This window comes from Mytilus trossulus, chromosome 6 (assembly GCF_036588685.1).
Source record: "Mytilus trossulus isolate FHL-02 chromosome 6, PNRI_Mtr1.1.1.hap1, whole genome shotgun sequence".
NCBI lineage: Eukaryota > Metazoa > Mollusca > Bivalvia > Mytilida > Mytilidae > Mytilus > Mytilus trossulus.
Window position 1 is genome coordinate 82701160 of NC_086378.1, and position 24982 is coordinate 82726141.

General features: G+C 33.0%; 1 protein-coding gene across 1 annotated transcript in view; it reads left to right on the forward strand.

Moving 5' to 3' along the window:
• The window catches only part of LOC134722037 (alpha-protein kinase vwkA-like), a 29704-nt gene extending 25101 nt beyond the window's left edge, over positions 1–4603 (forward strand). The window contains exon 2 of the mRNA XM_063585457.1: positions 3284–4603. Coding sequence (XP_063441527.1) covers positions 3289–4203 — 915 coding nt within the window. The 5' untranslated portion in view covers positions 3284–3288 and the 3' untranslated portion in view covers positions 4204–4603. The remainder of the gene's footprint in view (positions 1–3283) is intronic.
• The last annotated feature ends 20379 nt before the right edge of the window (positions 4604–24982 follow it).

Below are 24982 nucleotides of genomic sequence, written 5' to 3' on the forward strand. Positions count from 1 at the left end.
ATTTACACCGTAACAGATCACATTTGAAATGCTGGAGCTCCAAAAAAATAATTCGAATTGAAAATAAAGCATAACTAAAATGGCAAAGAAGAACAATGGTGATATCCACTATATATGACTGACTAAATGTTTAGTACAAGAATTTGAAGAAATAAAAAAGTCATAGATAAAACCGATCAATCAGAGAAATGCCTCTATAATTTCATTAGTTATTTTATGTAACTGTAACTGTAAACTGAAAGCTATGAAAAAAAAGTACGTTTGTGGAAGGAAATACAACAATTATAATTATTAAAAGTATAAGTTAATTTGATAGTAACAAATATAGACTTATAACAGAAGTGTTATCCGCTTTGATATACGGATGTATAAACTTTATTAATAAGCAAGCTTGTGAAGTATATTAAAAAGTAGAAAAGGTCAATCAACATTTAAAGATATCATATGTATTTATAATGTCATTCAAACACATTATGTTTTTTGGCGAAAAAGGATGCTCCCCCAAAAAAGGGATTTATTTGTTTATAAATATACATCTGAATTCGTCAGGTAATACATGTAATCGCATAATGGTACAGAAGGATTGTAGTATTTTTCAAAATAAAGGTTCTGGTGTGAAGTTACGTTTAGAACAATGTCGAGGTGTACAATTACGTTTTTAGTTTAAATACATTTCTTATAAGTTATTTGGTTACAGTAACAAGGTAGAGTATCGGAAACTAAGTCGGTTATCTAACCACAAAAAAGGCATAATATATACTATAGCCTATATATGACTGAGTGCAGCGGCCGATATTAGGGTGTTAAGGTAGTTATACTGCAGTTACTGTGAACAATTTAGCACCCATTTTGTTTTGATTTAACTGTTTATTGTATATATTGAAATAGAAGGGAATGGGGTGGGAAGTTGAGTCGTTATAAGCTCCAGCCAGTCGACAACATACACGACACAGAATGAGATTGCGCTTTTTAAACCAGTTCAAGGTTGTGATAATCTCTAATCATTAATCACACCAGTACAGTTTGATCGATATTTTTGATTTTCTAAAAACTTTAATTTCCAAGAACATAACATATACTTGATAGCCTGACTACCTGAATATTTGCCGGGTTAATTTCCAATTTAATTTTGGTATTTCGTATCAGTTTCTTTATAAAAATACATTTTGTACGCTGATAAAATACAAACTTACCTGTTAGTAAATGATATTGATAGTATACGTAATTTACATCAGTTCTATCTTTATATATATATATATTACACATGACGCGTGCATCTTACATGTATATATAAAACATTTAAATATAGTGTCTTATGTAAGGTTAAAATATTCTACGCTAAAAATAATAACTTTTACTAACTTGTCACGGACCGATCACACTAACTATTATATTCAAGTTATTACTATATATTGATATATACAGTAAGGTTCATGTACCGTGTTATTTATACAACGGACAATTTAACCTCTATATACATGATATAATTGTAATTTTGGAGTAAAAAATCGAAAAGACGAAAAAAAAAAAAGAGACTCAAAATCCAATCATTTAGCGATCTATTTATTCAAAGAAAATTTAGCACATACTGGTTTTTCATGCGTTGGAAGACCATTTATATTCGGACTAATAGATTTATAATGGTAAAAGTAAATAACACCGACCGTTATTGTAAAAAGCGTCGATTCACGGTATACAAAATTACCGAATTTGTCCTACTAGAATATATATATAAAAATAATTCATGAAATAATTCATGGCAGCCGTAAATTTGTTTTCATTTAACCATGGGTTTGGCATTTATATTCGTATTTTACCCCTCACTAACGCTCAGGGTAAAATAATCAAAATGTAAATGCTTTACCCATGGTTAAATGAAAACGAATCTAAGGCTGCCATGAATTATTTCTTAAATATCATATGCTGATCTGTAGATTGGTTTGTTTATTTTCGTCGTTGGGTTGCCACTCAATTCAATCGTATTAATCATTTACATATTACCTCTATCACGAATGAACAGTAATGGAAGCATTTCATTTTCTTGTCCAATTCACAGTTTGGGATTAAGCAATGTCATTTGACGTAAAAGATGGATATATCCATCCGTCTATCTATTTGGTCTTTCTTTAGTCTCCCTTTTTTCATAAGGATATGTCTTTCAAAGAATCAATGCAAGTATGCAAGTTTGCTTAGATAAATTTACCTGTACCTTCACTGCTGTTGTTGGATTTAATAAAGGAAAGCTCCGTTCTAAATTTGATTTTTTTTTATTTAAGTCTTCAATGAGCGAACACAAAAAAAAAATGTGTTTGCAGAAACATACGATTGGCCATCATAAACTATTTGATGCTTGAACGACTTCGAGTTTTATTTTAGTAAATTTCAATTTAGGGCATATTAGGATATATTTAAATATTATCGAAATGCTTTGAACGGTCTAGAATTCATTTTTATTGTTGATTGATTTTTGTTAACCTATCATATACTTCTTAGTAACATGTATACAAACAGGCAATGAAAGTTGATGAAATTTTTAATTGCATACAAACAGAACTGATGTTGAAAAAAAATTGAAAAACAAAACTCAATGAAAAAAAATCTCGAATGTCTTCATCAAAACTATTTTACACTATAACATAACACCCCTCAAGAAGTATACTTCTTCTTTATAAACAGGGTTTATACAATCTGGTACACGAAGATATTGCATGGATTCTTGTCTTACAAGAGAATTTAAAGAAATCACACTCGTATATATAGAACCTAATCTATTCCAGTAACTTATATTACTCAGAAATTCAGGGATTATCAAAATGTTTCACTTTTTAATCGACACAAATGTTTTCCGAGTTTGTTATCATACACCAATCAACCTTTATTATGTTCTATAAACTAGGACACATACTTTATCTATTTATACCGGCTATAAATTATGTTTTATTTTGATTTCGAATTATTTTTGGGACATAATCATTATGGGACATTCATGTTTATTTTCCAGACTTGACAGTGATAGATTATATACCCCAATCGTTGAAAACCCTTGAGACTTTGCATGTCAAAATAACACATTTCCGAGTATTGCGATATTTTAAAATTCGAAGTACTCTGACTGCATATCCAAGTTTTTACTCGCATATTGGCAGGTGATATATAAGGTAGTGTATAATATTCATTTATGGTCAAAATAACAAATACTATCCTAGTATATAAGTGTCCAAGGTAGTTACTCCTTATTATAACTGAAGTGCAATGGTTGGTAACATGATTTGTTTTATTTCAGAAATAATGGGAGTATTTTCAAAAATAAAAACAAACAACTCAACATTCTTTTCCAAAACCAAATGTGAGGATGGCCACAATTGGTGGGTCAGCTTCGAGTTTTATCCATTTGCTGTCGGCGAGCGCCATACCGTCTTTGAAGGACGTATGTACAACCAACATGGATATTGGAGTCAATCAAAAGCTGTTGTTAAATCTTTGAATGATGAAATCGGATCCGAAGACAACCTCCAGTCCGCGATAACTTGCTCAGAAAAATCCCGTTCCTTCGCTGATGCTTTTAAGGAGGAATTTCCAAACACCAAAATTTTGAAATTTGCCCAGCCATGTCTTTCAGAAATGGATTCTGTTTCCGTTTTTAATACACCTTTTCGATATATTAAAGGATACGAAAAACAACTCGCCGAACACGAACATGTTCTTATTGAAGAATTCATAGACGGCGATTACAAATTATTTATCGACAGTGATGGCATTCGACGTCAAGAATCCGAACTTCTCGACACATTTCTACATTATTCTTATGTAGAAAGCAACGGCGACTTTCTTATATGCAAACTGGAAGGTGTAGAAAGAGATAAGGATATAAAACTATCCGGAGTCACTATTCATTCTCGAAATAGATCATTTGGACCTTGTGACCATGGCGAACAAGGTATTCTAAACGTTTTTAAGAACCACAGATGTAATGAAATCTGTAAGAACTGGCCAACACCAGCATTTGGTCTTGTTCCAAGTGCACCAGTAATATCCGAAACTAAAATCGACATAATGGACATTCTCAAAAATGATGCGGCAGTATTGTTTTCAAGCAAAACCGATTTGGTTAGTCCTCCGCCGTACGAAAATTTGATAAATGTAGATAATCGTAAGATCGAAGACAGACCAATGGTTCACGGACAGTGTATCGACAAAGTATGACCAAACACTTTACATTTTTGACATTTTTTCTAGATTCTGAACTTTTAATGTATTTTATTTTATATTTTTCAAAGTTAATTTTACATACTAAATATGTTTTAGATGGCAAAATGTGCAAAGTAAATGCTTATCAGTCTCATTTGTTTCTCAGCCTACCACTTTATTTTGGTCGGCACTTAAAGTTAACCATCGAGGGACGTTAACCACCGAGGGTAGTAATGAATACGTCTCTCGATGGTTAACTTTAAGTGCCGACCCTTTATTTTACGTCAATGGTGCTTTGTACATGTACGTTAATTTTTTTACATTTTTTTGTGTATTTAAAGATCTATCGAATATCATTTTCGCTGTAGAATCTCGCAAATTTTAAATGGCAGTTTAATGTTAGGTCATCTTTATATGTTTTCTTTGATAGATAATGATATCTATGTTTATATTTTTTTCAATGTTAATCGTCTAGTTTTGTTTTTGTATTTATGATGTGATGTAAATGGCAGCTTCAGAAATTAGAATTTAATAAAATGACATCATACTTTTTATACCCTTTTGCATCATCTATCATTAAAATTCTGTGATATATTCAATAAACATATTGATGTGAAATACGCATGTGCAATAGAATTTATACAATTAATTAATTATTTGTGTTAATCATTATTACATTATTTATCATAGTGTTTATTTATACATTGTGGCGTTGTCAATACAGCTAGTCTTGTTTTATTTTAGTTGTGTTTCATAAAGTTTATTATTTATCATAATTTATTCGTAAATTTATTAATTTATTCATAAAGTTTATTATTTATCATAATTTATTCAGAAAGTTTATTATTTATCATAACTTATTCATATTGTATGAGTGATATCATTATTGTATTTCAAGATGTAGTGAAAAAATAAAATATATGGAAAAAAATAAAACATGTCATCTTTATTTCTGAATGTGTTTTGTCAAGAGCCTTCGTATATTTGTGGTTAGTTGCTAGTGCAGTTCATGCCAAGCAATCCTCGCTAAAAATTCCAGTGGACTTCCACACGGCACCCATTTAGTAGTTAAAATGATTTGATTTCATTTAACAAATTAATTCATGACCTGCATGTACGTGTCACTTAGAACACGGACATATACCAAATGGTCAATATTAATCATCCACGTAATTTGCCTTAGTTTGCAGAATTTCAACGGAGGCAATTTATTTGCATGTTTCTGCTCATAGTTAGATACATATACTATAGTAAATCTAAGCTTTCAAACTTCGAAGTTGAATGGGATTTAAGTTTTGAACGACGAATTATTTGTTAGTGGTTTTCGTTTTTAGTTTACATGGGAAAGGAATAATTTGAGTTAATAAACTTCATTATTTTTTTAGTTCAACAATGTCTGCGCCTGTGGGTTTGTCTTTTAAACCAGCTGCGATTTGCATGACATTGCTGACGAACGTTCACTTTTCTCAGTATCATACGCGAAAAAAAAAATGGCCATCATATATCGTTACAGTGATATCTTATACATATATCTGAATGCAGTTTTCCTTGATATCGCAATTATTTAATCACGCTTTTTTTGTCCATTCAAGTTAAAAAATGCACGCAATAATATCTTAATTTACAGTAGTCATTTCAGTTTTTTTATGATAATTTTTGCTGATAATTTTTGCTGTGTTCAATTTTTGTTGGTAGAGAAAGACATTGACTTTTTACATTCTGTGCATTTCTTTTGCCTCATCTACTTGGAAGATGTGTTTATGTATTATGTAGGCATGGTCTGCCAGATATTAGACAATTGTTCTCGTTTTATCACATGCAATATATAACAAATAAAAGAACAGATTTTCAATGTCCCTCGCGTTGCACATTTGTTTATCTGTTCAGGGTCAATAAATGAGAAAAAAAACCTAGGGTTTTTGTTCTCCTTTTAAACAATTTATCAATTAAAAGTGTGTGCGGGAAACACATTTTTTTTAAATAATTTTTTAGCTTCGGGCCAAGTGAGTTTTTCCCGTCACTATGCGTCCGTCGTCGTAAACTTTTACAAAAATCTTCTCTGAAACTACTGGGCCAAATTAATTCAAACTTGGCCACAATTATCTTTGGGGTATCTAATTTAAAAAATGTGTCCGGTGACCCGGCCAACCAACCAAGATGGCCGCCATGGCTAAAATTGTTTATCAGGTCAAGATCTATCTGCCCTCAAATTTTCAGATGAATCGGACAACCCGTTGTTGGGTTGCTGCCCCTAGATTGGTAATTTTAAGGAAGTTTTGTCGTTTTTGGTTATTATCTTGAATATTATTATAGATAGAGATAAACTGTAAACAACAATAATATTCAGCAAAATAAGATTTACAAATAAGTCAACATGACCGAAATGGTCAGTTTTTATAACTCAAAAAACCAAAGCACGAAGAGCAAATCTGACGTGGGATAAAATGTTTATCAGGTCAAGATCTATCTGCCCTGAAATTTTCATATGAATTGAACAACCCGTTGTTGGGTTGCTGCCCCTAAATTGGTAATTTTAAGGACATTTTACTGTTTTTGGTTATTATCTTGAAAATTATTACAGATAGAGATAAACTGTAAACAGCAATAATGTTCAGCAAAGTAAGATTTACAAATAAGTCAACATGACCGAAATGGCCAGTGTTATATTATTGTTCGTTTCTGTGTGTGTTACATTTTGACGTTGCGTCCGTTTGTTTTCTCTTATTTTCGAGTGTAAATTCACATTGCGATAAGACGTGTCACGGTACTTGTCTATCCCAAATTCACGTATTTGGTTTTGATGTTATATTTGTTATTCTCGTGGGATTTTGTCTGATGCTTGGTCCGTTTCTGTGTGTGTTACATTTCAGTGTTGTGTCATTGTTCTCCTCTTATATTTAATGCGTTTCCCTCGGTTTTAGTTTGTTACCCCGATTTTGTTTTTTGTCAATGGATTTATGAGTTTTGAACAGCGGTATACTACTGTTGCCTTTATTTAGTCATCTGTTATACAAATCTTCTCCTCTGAAACTACAGGGCAAAATTAATCCAAACTTGGCCAAAATCATCTTTGGGGTATTTAGTTTAAAACATAGGGGTAAAATGAAGTTTTTGGCTTATAACCCAAAAACCAAAGCATTTAGAGCAAAACTGACAAGAAATAAAATTGGATATCAGGTCAAGATCTATCTGCCCTGACTCATAGATGAAGATAAACTGTAAACAGCAATAATATAAAAAAGAAGATGTGGTATGATTGCCAATGAGACAACTATCCACAAAAGACCAAAATGACACAAACATGAATAACTATAGGTCACCGTACGGCCTTCAACAATGAACAAAGCCCATACCGCATAGTCACAGCTATAAAAGGCCCCGATAAGACAAAGTAAAACAATTTAAACGAGAAAACTAACGGCCTTATTTATGTAAAAAAAAAATGAACGAAAAACAAATATGTAACACTTAAACGAACGACAACCACTGAATAACAGGCTCCTGACTTGGGACAGGCACATACATAAATACTGTGGCGGGATAAACATGTTAGCGGGATCCCAACCCTCCCTAACCTGGGACAGTGGTATAGCAGTACATGATAAGAACGAACTATAAAAATCAGTTGAAAAGGCTTAACTCATTAGAAAGACAAAAAATACGAGCGGACGTGGCCGGGTACTTGCACATCCCGATACAACAAGACACAATGAAAAGATCTAAGATTACTCACAGTTATCTGACAGCTAGTTCAAAGCCATTAACAACTAATAAAAGAAATCATGCCTCTAAAACTAAACAGCCAATCCGTACACATCCAACATACAATGGATTAAGTGTAAAGACGTCATAAACAGCCAAAGAAAAACATGACCTTGTGCAATGCCAAGTTACAGGTATTGACAGATTGCAGATCCATGAAAATGTACATGTATATAACATAATAGTAATATTTTCAGAAAAGTAAGATTTACAAATAAGTCAACATGACTGAAATGGTCAACTGACCCCATAAGGAGTTATTGTCCTTTATAGTCAATTTTTAACAATTTTCATAAAATTTGTAAATTTTTACCAACATGTTCCACTGAAACTACTGGGTCAATTTCATTATATAGATAGAGATAATTGTAAGCAGCAAGAATGTTAAAAAAAGTAAGATGTGCAAACATATCACCATCACCAAAACACAATTTTGTCATGAATCCATCTGCTTCTTTTGTTTAATATTCACATATACCAATGTGAGCGACACAGGCTCTTTAGAGCCTCTAGTTATTTATTGTTAACTAAATATTTCAAACATACCTTCAATGATATTACTTAAAGTATACTACAAGTTTTATAAACAAATTTTTTTTTTTAAAACAATAATGTGTCTATAATACATGAAAGCCCCGCTCAGTGGGTGATTTGTTTATGTGTTACATATTTGTTTTTAGTTCATTTTGTTATATAAATAAGGCCGTTAATTTTCTCGTTTGAATTGTTTTACAACAAATGGAAGTGTTTAACGACCTTGACTGGCTATACAGCCCTTGCACGGTCGGTAAATTGTTTTACATTGTCTTATCGGTACCTTTTATAGCTGACTATGTGATATGGGCTTTGCTCATTGTTGAAGACCGTACGGTGACCTATAGTTGTTAATGTCTGTCATGTTGGTCTCCTGCGGACAGTTGTCTCATTGACAATCATACAGTACAGCCTGTGACTTCCTCTTAGTAATGTCCACCCTCTTGCATGGTCAACATCCAATGGTGAACATTTATTGGGGTATTCAATCTTGAGATGTTGGCCATTTATTGGGGGTCATAAATTATAGGTAGATTTTTTATCTAATTATGTTACCTGTTAAAATCAATCAGGGTTGAAGTTTTCAGCTGGTATGTTTCATTAAAATTTACCTGTACAGGTAACTTGGTTTCTTTTAAAATTGACATTTCACTTTTTTTCCGAAAATGTAGAATAAAATATTGTTAATTTATTATTATTTATTATTATTTTTTGTCTTTAATTTTATTTAATTTTGTAATTTTTAAGGTTTTATTTTTTTATTTTTGTATGTTTTGTTTCTTATTCTTTTAATTTCTTCTCAGTAAGAATCTTGAGTAGAAATGGCAAAAAGTTGTACATTGTATTCAATTATTTTTTAACAAATTTTAAATGAGTTATTACATGAGTTATTACTATTAATAATAACTAATAATCATGCAAGTGATATTTTAAATTAAAAAAATGTAAGTAATTAAACAATTTTGTTTCTTAACAAAATAAGATGATCAATATCAATCCTTTTACAATAAATTTTGATAACATCTAATATTATTCAGGAAAACTACAAGTACCATTATATGGTTTAGGAAAAAACTAATTTTGTTTATCTTAATTTTCTTCAAATCTCAAAACAAGAGTTGTGCACAAACAATCACTGAAAATACTTATTTTCCAAATGTCCACCTAGTTATCATCAAATTTTGATTAATGTTCATTAAAAATGCTAATCATAATGAAAATTTTTTCAAAATTTGTCTCCAGAAAAATAGTGCACTTCTAAAGATGGTGACACTTTAATGGTCTATTAATTAAATAATTTTTTTTCAGTGTATTATATTGTCAATAGTGCTGGACTGGCGTGATACATAATCTTGGTATACATTTACAAAGAATATTTCAATCAACCTAGGCCTTTTAGATAAAGTTAATAATTGCAGGGACTTGAATGAATTAAGACTTTTGAAGTCCTTAATAAAAAAATGAATTTAAAGAAAAAAATAAAAATAAAAACTTTTGATAAAAACTGTAAACTGTCAATAGGTAAAGAATTTTTGGTCATTATTTAGAAATAAAAAATAGTGGACAATATAAAATTCCTAGAAAGGATAGAATGTGTAAACTGTGCCTCTTGTTACAAGGTCAATGAAGAACACCTATTCCTTGATTGTAAAATTAACAAAACAACTTTGAAATAATCCATTTGAAAATTATTTACCTTCTCATTATAATGTCTCTAACCCAAGAACAAAAAGTAAAAGAAATGCTTAACCTCTAAAACATGGATCATGTTTAAAATATCAAATGACAATAAAAATATTATCAAATTTTGTTGAAATGAATATTTCTAATACTTATTAATATTTTATTCAATAAAGAAATAATGAATTGCCTAAGTTTTATTTAGTGTATGAGTCCTAAAGACAATCTTTATCATTTGTTAAATAATATTGAATGCAGATCAGTCTATCTACAATAATAAACCATTTTGATTTTAGAAAATTAATTTTTGAGAAACACCTTGTCGATAGACAAAGGCAGGCATTGTAAATGTTTGCAGTATATTTGAAAATGATATTCATTTATTTTTCACTACCAAAAAATAACTTAAATTGATCAAAAATTATTTAAAAGGTATAATATCAAAACTAATAGTCAGGGGACAATTATGTTTTGATTAAGCTGTTTGTTCAACACTAGTTTTATTATTTCAATTTATTTTTGAATTTCTTGTCATAATCACAGTTATTAAATTTGACAAACACATACATGTATATTTTACCTGAGACACCTGACCTGTAAGTTATATAATTTTAACACTTCAATGCATTCAAGATTTCCCTTTATCCTTGACTAGTTTTTGAGTAATACCTTGTGTATTAAAAAAGCAACAGGGGGTATGATGATGAACATATAGGGCCACCATGGTGAACATATTTTTTATGGCCACCATTAATAAGATAAAGTCACAGGTAGTACTGTACCACGTCTTTTTTTTTTTTTATATTAGCATTTAAAAGAATTCCATTATTTTTAAACAGTTAATTTATAAATAAGTCATGCCACAATAGTGGTTTAAAAAAGTGGGACGGTTTTTAAAAAAAAAGTTATAGTATCATGCAATAACTGGATTTATTTTACTTTACGAAAATGCCATATTTTGATTGGCTAATACGAGGGTGTTACTCTATCACATCTATTTTTAGAATGTTACCCTCTCGTCCAGACCAAAATCGATAATTTAGTTAATGGCACAATTGTTTGGAATTTTGGATCCTTAATGCTCTTCAAAGAGGGACGAAAGATACCAAAGGGACAGTCAAACTCATAAATCTAAAACAACCTGACAACTCCATGGCTAAAAATGATTCAACTTTGTACTAGTTTGGCTTTATAAATACCCCCTGAAAAGCATAAACAACCTTGGCTTCGCCGCGGTTGACAATTATTTCTCGGGGTACCAATGTTCTCTACCACCTTCTCAGCTATGTGTTATTTATATAATTACAGACAGTTTTTTAAACGTTTAACTACATGATATTGACAATAAAAAGATAAAATTAAGCAGATAAAATGCCAAAATGTGCTTATAAAAAATGACTGTGGGAAAGTGACGTAGGTTACATAGGTGTCCAGTAAAATGATTTAAGGTGGTTGGGTGTCTTCCTCCATTTTGGATTGAAAAAAACAGAGAACCAAAGGTCCAGATTTTCCATCAAGTTAGCAAAATTTGATGCAGAAATGCAGTTATTTAATGTGAATTTTCATTTATGAAAACCAATTCATAAGAATATAACTTATAAATATTAATATTTTTGCAAATGTAAACTATTTTTGGTTGTTTTTATTTAAAAAAAATTAAAAAAAATTGGCATTTTAAGGGGAGGTAACTCTAAAACAGTGCATTTTCTGAAGGATTCTACATGGAATTTTCCTATTTTGAATTTTAGCCGGAAAAAATGTACGGTGACCCTATCTTTTCTTTTAATATTCTCAAAGCAGTGTCTGAAAGCTATCTTTTCCTGAAGTATTTAACAATTCTATCATTTTGTTTAGTTTCTAATCACAAAATGGTGTTTTTTCCTGTATAATCCATACAAAATGTGTCATTTTGTCCCGTCCTGTAGCTTGTGAAAATGCACGATGACCTTTCATTTTTGACTCCCATACCACCTTAAATAAAAATACTTTGTACTAAAATCAACGGTACCAATTTTTTTGCACCAGATGCGCATTTCGACATTACATGTCTCTGCAGTGATGCTCGTGGTCAAAATATTTGAAATCCAAAGCTTTTACATTGTACATTGTAACAGTGACTATTAAGTTTATACATTATCAGTTCTTTCCATTGGACCTAATGCACATTTTCTCTGTTAAATGTCTCAAGACTTTTTTTTTTTATGATGTTTGATCCTCTACAATTTTGACCAAGACCTACGAAACTTCCCTATTCATGTTTAACCTATTATAAATTAACACAGAGACAACACTATATAAACTGCCTTTTGAGAACCATTTTAAGAGGTAGTTTTAGGGAAAAATATATGAAAAGTTATCTTTTATGAGTATGGAATAGAAAAATAAGAAAATTTGTAAAAAATGTAACGATCATTACAATGGACACCAAAAATTGTGTCAAAAAATATTAAATTTATTAGATTTCAACCGCTCGAAACAGTCCAGAAACAACAAGGGCAGTCACATAAACAATTTGAAGATTCCCGTAAAATTATCGAACGTTGGATTAAACGACTTCAAACAGCTTATCCCCTGGGTCTATATGACAAGGGAACATAACTTCTACTTCCTCTATTGATATCATGTATATTATTGATAAAAAACAACGAAATAATAGGTCTCATGGGAAACGTATCAATCGAAATCAACGAGTTAAACATCGTATAAATTATACACTTGATAATCTCCTTTCTATATTTAAAAATAATGGTAGGCATCAATTATTATGTAAACTGGGTCAAATACCCATTAGTAAATTACACGATATTTTAAAAGAGTGCGACACCATCTCATTCTTCAGCCCACTGTATGAATATTCTCGTATAATTACAGCTTTTTGCAACCATAGGCTGTTCCCACGTATCGACAAATCTGAAGATCATAAACAACGTCATTTTTTGAAAATTAAATATATAAGCAGAGGTATTGATTTTATCAACTTATCTAGTATATTTAATGATTCTACCGTTCAAAACTTTATACCTCCCTTTTTTGAAAATATAGAACCACCTATAATTTCATACACATACAAAAAACCCAGCAGAAGTTTAATTTTTAATTATACGTCGGTTACATCCGACGTGAATATAGATAATAATACTCCCTTAACTTGAAACTGTGAATCGTCGAAGTTTAGATATGTTCCCTATGGCAATGCTATTACAGGGGACCTCAATATCGTCGAGAAGAGAGGTTAAAAACTTTTTGAAAAAAGGACAAAAATATCGTCCTCCATCTAAAATAGATTGGAAAGAGTGTCGTCAAGTCACCAAAGATGCTCTTTCCTCATTTTGTAAAAAATGATGTAAACGGGAAAAATCTGATAAAAAATCTCTTGATTCTTATTTAAATAAATGTATGAATGTGGTAGATAAGAGAATATCACATTTTGAAAATAATTTAGAAGTAAATAAAAGAGTACATTATACACCTATTTCCAGAATAAGAAATAAACTTCAAATACTTTCAAAGCGGTTTGTGTTTGTACCGGCCGACAAAGCAGCCAACAATGTGGTCGTGGTATGACGTAAATACTACACGGACGTTCTTAAGAATAAAATTTTTAATTTATCTACATTTAAGTCCATCCGCTTCACAGAGAGTCATATAGTTAACAAGCATATCACAACTACATCAAAGCGTAAGGCTTCTTCTGAACATTTGAAGGTCCCTACTATGTATTGGCTACCTAAACTACACAAAAAAACATTTAAATATCGTTTCATCTTGGCCTCTAGTAAGTGTTCTACAACTAATCTGTCAGTGCTCTTAACTAGTTCATTAACTACTATTTAAGAGCTTATCATAAATTATTGTAATAAAATATATGAACAAAGTGGTATGAACCATTTTTGAAGTGTAAAAAAATCTTTGAATGTTTTAGATAAACTGCGGGCTTTTGATGGTCCTTTTAATTCTGTTAATAGATTTGATTTTTCTACTCTTTATCGTTTTTAATTAAATGGTCGTTTGGTAAAGCTGAATGTAGATATATGTGCTAGATATACTTACTGGAGGTGTGATGAGATGATTGAGGCTGTTAATTTTCTCCTTGATAATATTTACGTACGTTTCGGCAACAAAGTTGTGCCCCTTTAATAGCAGACTTGTTTTTGTACTGTTGGCCACGAGCATCACTGAAGAGACATGTATTGTCGAAATGCGCAAAAAACTTATTTCAAACGGGATAGCACATCCTCATTTTTACGGAAATGTTGTTAACCGTGCCCGGAAATTTAGAAATGATCCATGTAAACTTGTTGCTCCTTTAAATAAACTTATTCTTAAAGGTTACCTAATCAACATTGTGATAAGATCATTGAATATTGTTTTTATTGGTATAAATATTGACTTTGTTATAAGTAGATTAAAAGCTAACTAAATATTACAAGTATGTAATGTACATTTTCATGGATCTACAATCTGTCAATACCTGTAACTTGGCATTGCACAAGGTCATGTTTTTCTCTGGCTGTTTATGACGTCTTTACACTAAATCTATTATATGTTGGATGTGTACGGATTGATTGCCTAGTATTAGAGGAATGATTTTTTTATTAGTTGTTAATGGCTTTGAACTAGCTGTCAGATAACTGCGAGTACTCTCAGATCTGTTCATTGTGTCTTTTTTGTCGGGATGTATAAGTACCCGGCCACGTCCACTTTTATTTGTTGCCTATCTGATGATTTAAGCCTTTATCAACTGATTTTTATAGTTCGTTCTTATGTTGTACTGTTATACCACTGTCCCAGGTTAGGGGGAAGGTTGGGATCCCGCTAACATGTTTAACCTCGCCACATTATTTATGTATGTGCCTGTCCCAAGTCAGGATCCTGTAATTCAGTGGTTGTGGTTTGTTTATGTGTTACATATTTGTTTTTGGTTCATTTTTTTTTACATAAATAAGGCCGTTAGTTTTCTCGCTTGAATTGTTTTACATGGTCTTATCGGGGCCTTTTTATAGCTGACTATATGCGGTATGGGCTTTGCTCATTGTTGAAGGCCGTACGGTGACCTAGAATTGTTAATGTTTGTGTCATTTTGGTATTTTGTGGATAGTTGTCTCATTGGAAATCATACCAAATCTTCTTTTTTTATATCCTAATAAAACTAATAACCATCAAGTTTTCTTATATTTTGATAATGAATTTTATAGAAACTCCCATCAGAATAGTTATACAAAGAATCGATATAACATCTACTAATCAAGAGGATGTTGAAATTCAATTCAAGTCTCAAATATTCCATGTAACAATCGTCACAGCCCCCGTACAATTGCCACGTACTCGGGGTAGTGACTTATGGATATCGTACCAAAGTTTACCCCTGGATATTGGAAGATGCATCGTTTCTTATATATTTATCTTCAACTTCTTAATTTGGCCTCTGTCACAAACTAGCAATGTGTGGGACGTGTTGTTGTCTTTGCGCAGACCTTGTGCGAAGCAGCAACAAGTGCACTATCCAAAACGTTGCTGTCTTCTAGCAATGTACTACTATCCTGTGCACTATCTGGCTTATTCCGCCTGTGCACTATCTGATCTGTTCCGCCTGTGCACTGCTTGACCAGTGTACGTATATACCCGTGTACTATTACCTCACAGTCGCCTATGACCTATTACCCGGTGCGTATGTACAACTTTAATACTCCTGCAACCTTATTCAGGCATATTCAGAATCTATTAAATCTTTTATAAATTGTAAATAATTACCTTTTTCCTTCTTTAAGGCGTCTGGATTTTCCATCAAGCGACACTCGTTCTGACAGCGCATCAGCTTATATACTAAGGTTTTTGGACCATACCATTTAATTTGGACGTTACCATATGTCTTATTCCTATGAGTGTTTGTATATTCCTAAACCCCTATTTCTAAACGTTTGAATGACGACCCATATGTTTATAACTACCGATCGGAATATTTCCGGGTTTGCTAATCACATCCTGATTTTTAATATTATAAATTTCCATAGCAATGTAAACAAATTTTCATCACATTACCCACGTCTCCAGGAAATGCGTCCCCGCATTTATCAAAATCATTTGAGCACATCTACATCAGATGGACATTTTTCAGTCCCAAACTCTATCAGGGCATTGCCTCGAGCCATGCCATTCAAAAACCGCAAATATAAATGTCATGAGACAACTGTTACTTCTTCAGTAACTAACTACTAGAACAACTCGTAGATATATTATCTACCCGACCTGACAAGATTCTTGATTAACTGTATTCTATTGCCTTCACATTGGAGGAAACGTTTAATTAGTGTAACAACTTAAATATATCAACTTTATCCTAAGCGCCCTGAAGTCGTTTTACATATGGATGCTGACAGATTTATAAGCGACTAGAACCTAAATTTTAACAATGATAACTAAAAAGCCAAATAATATTTAAAAACCACTGAAAACATCACAAAGCCAAAAGCGGTATGCAATAATTTTGCATAATAACCGGTAGCTTATGGACCTCTCAAAGAGCTTGTAGAGAGGGATCTTTAACGTGCACAAAGCGTGGTACTCCATAAACACGGGACCTCTGATTTAACGCCCCCATACGACGGACATACATATTAAAATAAACAACAAAATAACTTTTTTAGTAGTGATTCCCTCACTTTTAATTACAATTCAAACTGCCTTATAATTTAGACTTTAAAATAACTTCCATTATTCAGTGTCCTCATAACTCACAAAAAGTTCAGCTTATGACATGCACTTAATTAACGACACTGTCCGGCAACTGCTTTCAACCTTTCTGGTTGGTATGTGTGTTTAAAAGATAGTGTTTTAAAAATCATCCCATCCGTCTTCTCTGTTTCAGAGACTAGAATGACGACTTAATCTTTCAGTTTGAGTGCAAAGGTAGTAGTGGCATTGGTGCACTCGATATAGGTGTGGACACTACAATATTTGGCGAGATCGATCTTTGAACAACACCGGAACTCTCTGGTACAAATGGAGTAGCTGTCTAGACTGTGCTGAAAGTTCGCTGTGGACACAGTGCATGACACTGTGCGAATTGTCATGGGAGATATTGATTTTTGTAACATGTTCATAACAATTAGATAAAGGAGACTATTTGAGTTATACTTCTTACTTTACATTTATATTATAATGGCTACTGCATATAGAGAAATATGAGAGAAACCTCCACTAGTCACGACTGGCTTTCGTACTGTCTATTTACTAGTAAAATATTATTTCTGACAGTTTCTTTATCATTGACACAAACGTGTAGTCAGCCATAGTCATTCCGAAGAACGACATATATTATAGCATATATTTATATAGCAAGAGCGCTCCTCTTGAATTGTTTTAGAGATATTTCTCAAATCTACAGAGCCATTAGCAGTAAAGACAGGGACGAAAGATACCAAAGGGACAGTCAAACTTAGTAATTATTCATATGTTATATATACACATGGAAAACAGTTTTGCAACACCTTGATTTTTCAAAACTTGAAAAGTCAGCTTGTTTTTTTGGATGATATATAATAAGATATTATATTATTGAAACATAGTTTATGATAACATTGGCATCGAAACGAAAAAAAAATGTTTGGAAAAAAAAAAAGATTTATATAACCACAATTTTAATAACAAAATGAAGTGTTTTTTGTACAAAAAATGCATTTTACAACTTTTACTGTAGTCGAACTTTACAATGTCAGACATTTCAAAACTAATCTTCAGAGGACTGTTCACATCATGGTTGATCGTTATACGCCAAAGAATTAGTACTTAGTGCGCAGCCTCCATTCAAACGGATAACCCCATCTTAACGTCTTCTGATTCCTGCCAAAAATCGGCTAATTTGTTGCTAAGCTAAAGATGTAAACGAGAAATTCAACTTTTAATTATTATAAAGTTGACCCACATGATAATTCAAATTGGTAAAGTCCACCTTAATATTAACCGAAAGATAACTCATCAAAGAAAGTATCTCAACAATAATATATAAAATCCACCCCTACCATAATTATTATTGAATTATATAACATCACACAATATATCTTAAAATCCACCCTCTCAACCCAACTATTAATATCAAACTACACCAAATAACACAAACAGTTTAAACTAGTCCCTAAATCTTTTTAGGATTATAGTTGTTTCCCCCATATGGATGGTAGCGGTCTCTGCTGACTGGAGTTTAACTCCGCTCCATGGCATTAAATGCTGACGTTTGAACAGTCATGGCATTTGTTAACCCATTAATAGCTTCTAACAGATGAGCCGATGAAAACTCTACATTTCCAGATAACCTACGAAATTCTGTCCGTAATAGGTTAACTTCTGAATTCTGTTGTACAATAGGATCAACAGTCTGCACATCAGACACTTGTGCCTCTGGGAATGAAGATGTAGTTAAATCTATATGATTGTTATTTTGATCACTGTTGTTGTCATTATTTGTAACTATGTCATCTGGGCATTCAACTTCATCTCCAATACTAGTAGATTGAGATGATACCGAGATAGGAGACTTCCAGCTTCCACATTCTAAATTATCTTTTAGATCAAATTGAAACTGATCCAGAGGTGGAACTGGCATATAAGACTCTGTAGGTGTTTCTATATTTAAAATACTAGTACACGCCGCAACAGGGCTTTCAATTACAAACTTGGTGACAGTCGTTGACTCCCTAGATGAAACGACAGGCGGACAATAAGGTGAAGCTGTCTGTGCCACATAATAATTAGATAAAGCTCGCATACTAAGGCAAGGCATATTTGATTGTAACAATCTACTATGATCTACTATGACTGTTTATAGATGCTGCTAAAAGAAATAACTGTGGATGTCTCCAACGGAGCTAAAGGTTTTGGAGCTATCGGAATAGGAGTAGCTGTGTAGATAGGTACGGTTGGCTTTATAGGCTTAGGGAACGACTATATACGGATGCCTAACCTAGAAGCCCAATGCTTTTGTGATTCTGAGTGTGACTGCTTCACGATATAACGTCAATCTTCAAATAAGTACTGTATTGACGCCTTCTTCAAGTAGTTTCTTTCATTATAAATTTGTCCATTTTTTTGTAGGGTTTTGACCTCCCTTACATGCTTCCCATACCCACGGGTATGGCTTTTGAGGTCATACTCATTCCTACACCTAAACAGACACAAGGTGCAACAATAATCACAGTGTGCCTATGGTACATGTAGAAATGGTCTGTCACACGTTTTTTCTCTCCTCTATAGGGACACTTCCCGCAGACATACAAGTAGCCTCTTGTTCGAACTAAATCTGGATCTCTATCCATCTTCAACAATTGGTATCATTGATAAGTCTTGCTATTCATGTCAATGTTTAACTTGTACATTGTAATGTCATATTATATAATACATGTAGTACAACTTTATTAACATACATGGCCCAATATTCTGTAACTTCAAGAGAAAAGCCCCAAGCTCACAACAAAATAAACATTAGATTTTCTCCTTTTTCTCATGTTCATAAATTTACTCAGCTATTGACCACTGTAAAACATACCTTTTTCTGTTGATACTGTTAATTACAACACAGGTATAACTTAGGGGAAGCAGCTTCTTTTTATTACTAGCTTAACCATATTCGAACTTTGCCGCTTCTGAGCTTTTATATGTCAGTCCATATCGTTAACTTGGATATGTGTGATGGCTCTAATCGAAGCTGAGACATTTTGACATGTACGGTTACATTTTCGGGGTACGAAGTGAGATGACTTTTCCCGTAAATTAGCAAATCCCGAGTATCCTTTTGTGATGCAGCTCCCCATGGTAAAAAATCCCATTTATAACACAATAAATTCTTTGAAAATTTAATACTTTGAACAAATTTAATGGAATATTGGATTATGGCCATTGTTATATTATAGTTCGTTTCTGTGTGCGTCGTTTGTTTTCTCTTATTTTTTAGTGTAAATTCACATTGCGAGAAGACGTGTCACGGTACTTGTTTATCCCAAATTCATGTATTTGGTTTTGATGTTATATTTGTTATTCTCGTTGGATTTTGTCTGATGATCGGTGCGTTGCTGTGTGTGTTACATTTTAGTGTTATGTCGTTGTTCTCTTATATTTAATGCGTTTCCCTCGGTTTAAGTTACCCCGATTTTGTTTTTTGTCCATGGATTTAAGAGTTATGAACAGCGGTATAATACTGTTGCCTTTATTTAATAGCTCCATAGATGTTACACATTTATTCCGTGTTCCCCTACTTTCTAAATTAACTCAAATGGTTACGCTTAGTCACTTGTTATATCATAGAAAAATGTCAAATATCACTACACAGAGATATTTTGTTTACACGTAACTTTTGAGTTCCTCATTTCAAGGCGCATTAGATATATTAGCCCAAAAGCATAGGAGCCCTTTGCCGTTTATTTGGACCTTTTCTCTTGGCACAGACTTCACAACCGGCTATATATGCTACTTTGTCCTGTTGTACACCAGGCCAGTAGAACCTATCCTTGATTCTCGATAGTGTTTTCTTGATGGCAAGGTGGTCCGACGTCTTGTTATGGCACTGCTTAAGTATACGACGTCTTTCTGTGAGGGGCACTATCACTCTACTTTTGCTATTGTCTCTGTGCACTTTGCAAAGTACTCCATCCTGAATCTTCAGGTCATCAAACTACGACCATAAGCTTTCAACAACATAATTGTATGTTGACACTGTCTGTACAAGTTGTTGTGCCTTCCAATCAGAGCTATATCCACATTGCCTACAAGGTATCTTACTCAAAGCATCTTCGTTCTGATGCTGACTTCCTGGTCTGTGTTTTAATTTAATGTCATACGTACTCAACACCCGAAGCCATCTTGCTAACTGTCCCTCTGCGTTTTTAAAATTAAATAACCATTGCAATGAGCTGTGGTCCGTTCGAACGATGAATGCTCGGCTATACAGAAAATGACGAAAACTTTTGACAAAGTGTACCACTGATTAGAATTCTTTTCTAGTGACACAATATTTCCGTTCTGTTTTTGATAATTTTCTGCTTCCAAAAGCAATGACTCTCTCTTTACCATCAATTTCCTGCGATAGCACAGCTCCGATAGCGTTATTACGTGTGTCAGTGTCTAGGATGAATGGTCCAGATAAGTCTGGATGCACAAGATTGGGTGCTTTAGTTAGTTTTCCTTTCAAGGCTCCAAAAGATCCCTGGCATTCTTCTTTTTTCAACCACAATTATATCGTCCAGATAAACTAGACATATACTCCACTGCAGTCCCGCAAATACTCCCATCAATAATCTTTCGAAGGTTGCTGGTTCACAGGCAAGACCGAATGGCATCTGTCGAAGTCGAAATTGAAACAGTCCCCGTCGGCTGCAAATTAATTTTCTGGCGAACTTTCTCTGCCAGTATCCCGAACAAAGGTCTACAGTAGAGAACCATTTATTTACGGACAGTTGCTCCAATGAGTCGTCGATGCGGGGGTAATGGATATGCGTCTTTTACTGTTTAAACGTTCACCTTTCGATAATCAGTTCCGTATGATTGTTTTCTGTTCCATACATTATCACACTAGCAGACATCGGCAAGCAATTTCCATCACTAAGTACACTTGCAGGGAAATATCCTACCTCCTTGACATCATCTGGCAACAGTTCCATTCCGAACTTGTCAATATGTTACCCACTTCCAGAAATAGAAATGTGTTCCTCTTTGTTGCATCTAAGATGTGGTATTACACTTGCGAGTTCAGTTCCTTTAATCCTTATGTCATCTACTGTAGTAGAGATCTTCAAAGCTTGTAATATAACTTCAAAAAGAGTGTCTTTATCATCTGCGAAATCAAAGAATTCACTTGCATTTTTCAACATAGCTTTTCTGTTTTTTACAGCATTTGTTACAATTCTTTTGATAACTCCGAATTCACCATCACATGCCTGCTTCCAAAGAAGTGTTTCTCAACAGGAAAACCTTAGTCTGATTTGCCGCGAAGAGCATCTGCAAATGGGGTTTTCGACTTGAACTGTGATGCTGCTCCATCACTGAAGTGAATCTGCTTCTTAGATTCAATCTCATAAACTCTTTGTATATACTCGTTTGCCAATGAAAGTTTTAAACAGTTAATTTATATGACCATATCAATAACAAGTCATGTCAGCAGAAGTGTAGCTTGTAGTTGAATGGTTCAAATAAACTCATCATAGATAGCAGGATTATTTTTTTGTGCGCCAGACGCGCGTTTCGTCTACAAAATACTCATCAGTGACGCTCAAATCCATAAATGTTTAAACGGCAAAAAAAAGTACGAAGTTGAAGAGCACTGAGGACCAAAATTCCTTAACATTTTGCCAAATAAAGCTAAGTTAATCTTTTCCTGAGGTAGAAAAACCTTAGAATTTCAAAATTCCAAAGTTGAATGGTCAGTCAGAAGTACACCATAAACAATATTTGTATCCGCCTAGCTATCAAAGTATATTTTAATGGAAAATACCTCTGCTTCAAGAATTGTTAATATAAAATAAAATAAATATTGTTATATTGAAATATTACAGAATAAAATTAGTGACAATTTTCATTTATCCAGCAACATGCTAATGAAAAAAAATAATATAGAAAAGACTCGTCCAAAGTAGAATGCAGGCATTGCTTATGTATAAAACAAACAAATGTAGCAGCATGGTCAGTCAGAAATACACCATTAACAATAACTTTATCCGCCTAGCTATCAAAGTATATTTAAATGGAAAATATCTCTGCTTCATGAATTGGTTTAGAAATATAACATACACTTTCATTTATCCAGCAACAAATTCTAGGTGCCGCGACATTTTTTCTCTCTTAACATCACATTTTGAACAAGGTTATCCTAAAAAAATGTCCCTGAAGTGAATGTGACAAAAGAAATTTGAATTCCCAACTGTTTCATGCATTGGCTACTTTTCCCCTGGTATTCAGATTATTGAAAATACGTCGTCATAGAGAAATAGTTTAGTTTTTAGGTAAATTGTTAATGTAATAAGGTATTAAAGCATAACATTTTATTTTTTCAAATTATCTATCTTGATTTGACGTTCCATCCAACTGTCCAAATACACTTTTGCTTTGATAGGTATCTTAGAGATCTGTCAACTGTGGTCTTGAGACATTTGATGTGTTTGAGGATGGAATAACTTCTCCCGGTAACCTATCATCCATGTTTGAATTAGCTGCCAACATTATAGGCATACTTGTTACCACACCCTTCGCTGCTTAAGGTTTCCGACTTCTATTCAGTGTATCATTAGAAACAGACAACAGTTCATCAACGTCTTTTTCAAATTTTGCATAACATGTATTTATACCGCTGATTGACTGCATTTCGTTGTTTCTTCTCCTTTCTGAATGTCGCGAAAATATCGGTTGATCTTTCGCGGAAGGCAGGTCATCGTTGTTGAACTCAACATTTTCAGGAAGTGGTGTTGCATTTATATCTATACAGGGCTTGTTCATTGCCGTTTCACACTTTCTTTCTTCCATGGAGAGAGGTCTGCGTTATTCTCATTATTTGTGATATTACTGTCGTATTACTTGTAACACTTGATACAGAACGTGATCCTGGCTCGCTAAAAGGCACGACCTTGTTCTTATTAAATATGTTTCTAAGTCTCTGAACAAACCTTTATATCAAAGCAATTTCTTTTCTGTATTGCTTCCTGTCTGAATGACATTTCTTTCCACAAGTTGCTCCCATTATTTATGCTTCAGTTTTCACGTCGTTCATCCCATGTAACAAAGCTTTGCGAGATCCCGAAATGCTTTCTGTTGCTTCACGCTGACGTCGATTGCATTGTAACGTGACTATAGAGGATCCGCATGCTTGTTGAGGACTTGACAGACGACGGCTTACTGAACTAGGGAAAAAGGAAAGAAATATGAAGAAAAAAAAGACCAAAAAAAATATAGCTAATAATAAAAAAATGGGTGTGGTTTTACTAGGACTTTATTAAATCTATATGGTTATGTTCGAACACCACGGTCTTTCAATATTTTAATAAAATGTATCAGTATCCAAGAAAGTTACAGTCAAACTCATAAATCTAAAACAAACTGACAACGCCATGGCTAAAAATGAAAAAAGACAAACAGAAAAACAATAGTACATATGACACAACATAGAAAACTAAAGAATAAACAACACGAACACCACCAAAAACTAGGGGTGATCTCAGGTGCTCCGGAAGGGTAAGCAGATCCTGCTCCACATGTGGCACCCGTCGTGTTGCTTATGTGATTACACATCCGGTAAAAAGTCTAATTCGGTAATAACAATTCAAATGTATGGATTTTAAATAAACTAGCTATCATCTCAATCTTATTTTAAAACAAATTTGAAAGAAATTATGCGGAAGTCTGCCACAATTCTTTGTTACTAACAAATGTTAGAGTCTACCCCTGACCATTTTATTAATTGCGCTTATATATGTGAAAACAGTAAAGATACTTTTTTAAACCTTAAACTTTTTTCAACTTCAGTAAGATATAACCGTCTCACTATAGAAGAAGAATATTTTTTTAAAATAAGACCCCGATGGGCATAAGCATTATACATGACTTTTGAAAAAACGGATAGCATCATCATTCAAAAAAACTTTGTAATATGAACCTCTTAAGGAAATATTTCAGAGCTGCTCAAGTTTTTAAAACAAAATGCAATTGTGACTGATATTAGGTTTACAAATATATAAAATATATATATATATATATAACAAACCAAAAAAGTATGCATAGTTATATGAATGTATCAATTTGTCTATCCTGGAAGGTCCTTTTCGTGTCAGCTAGCAGAGTGGTATAC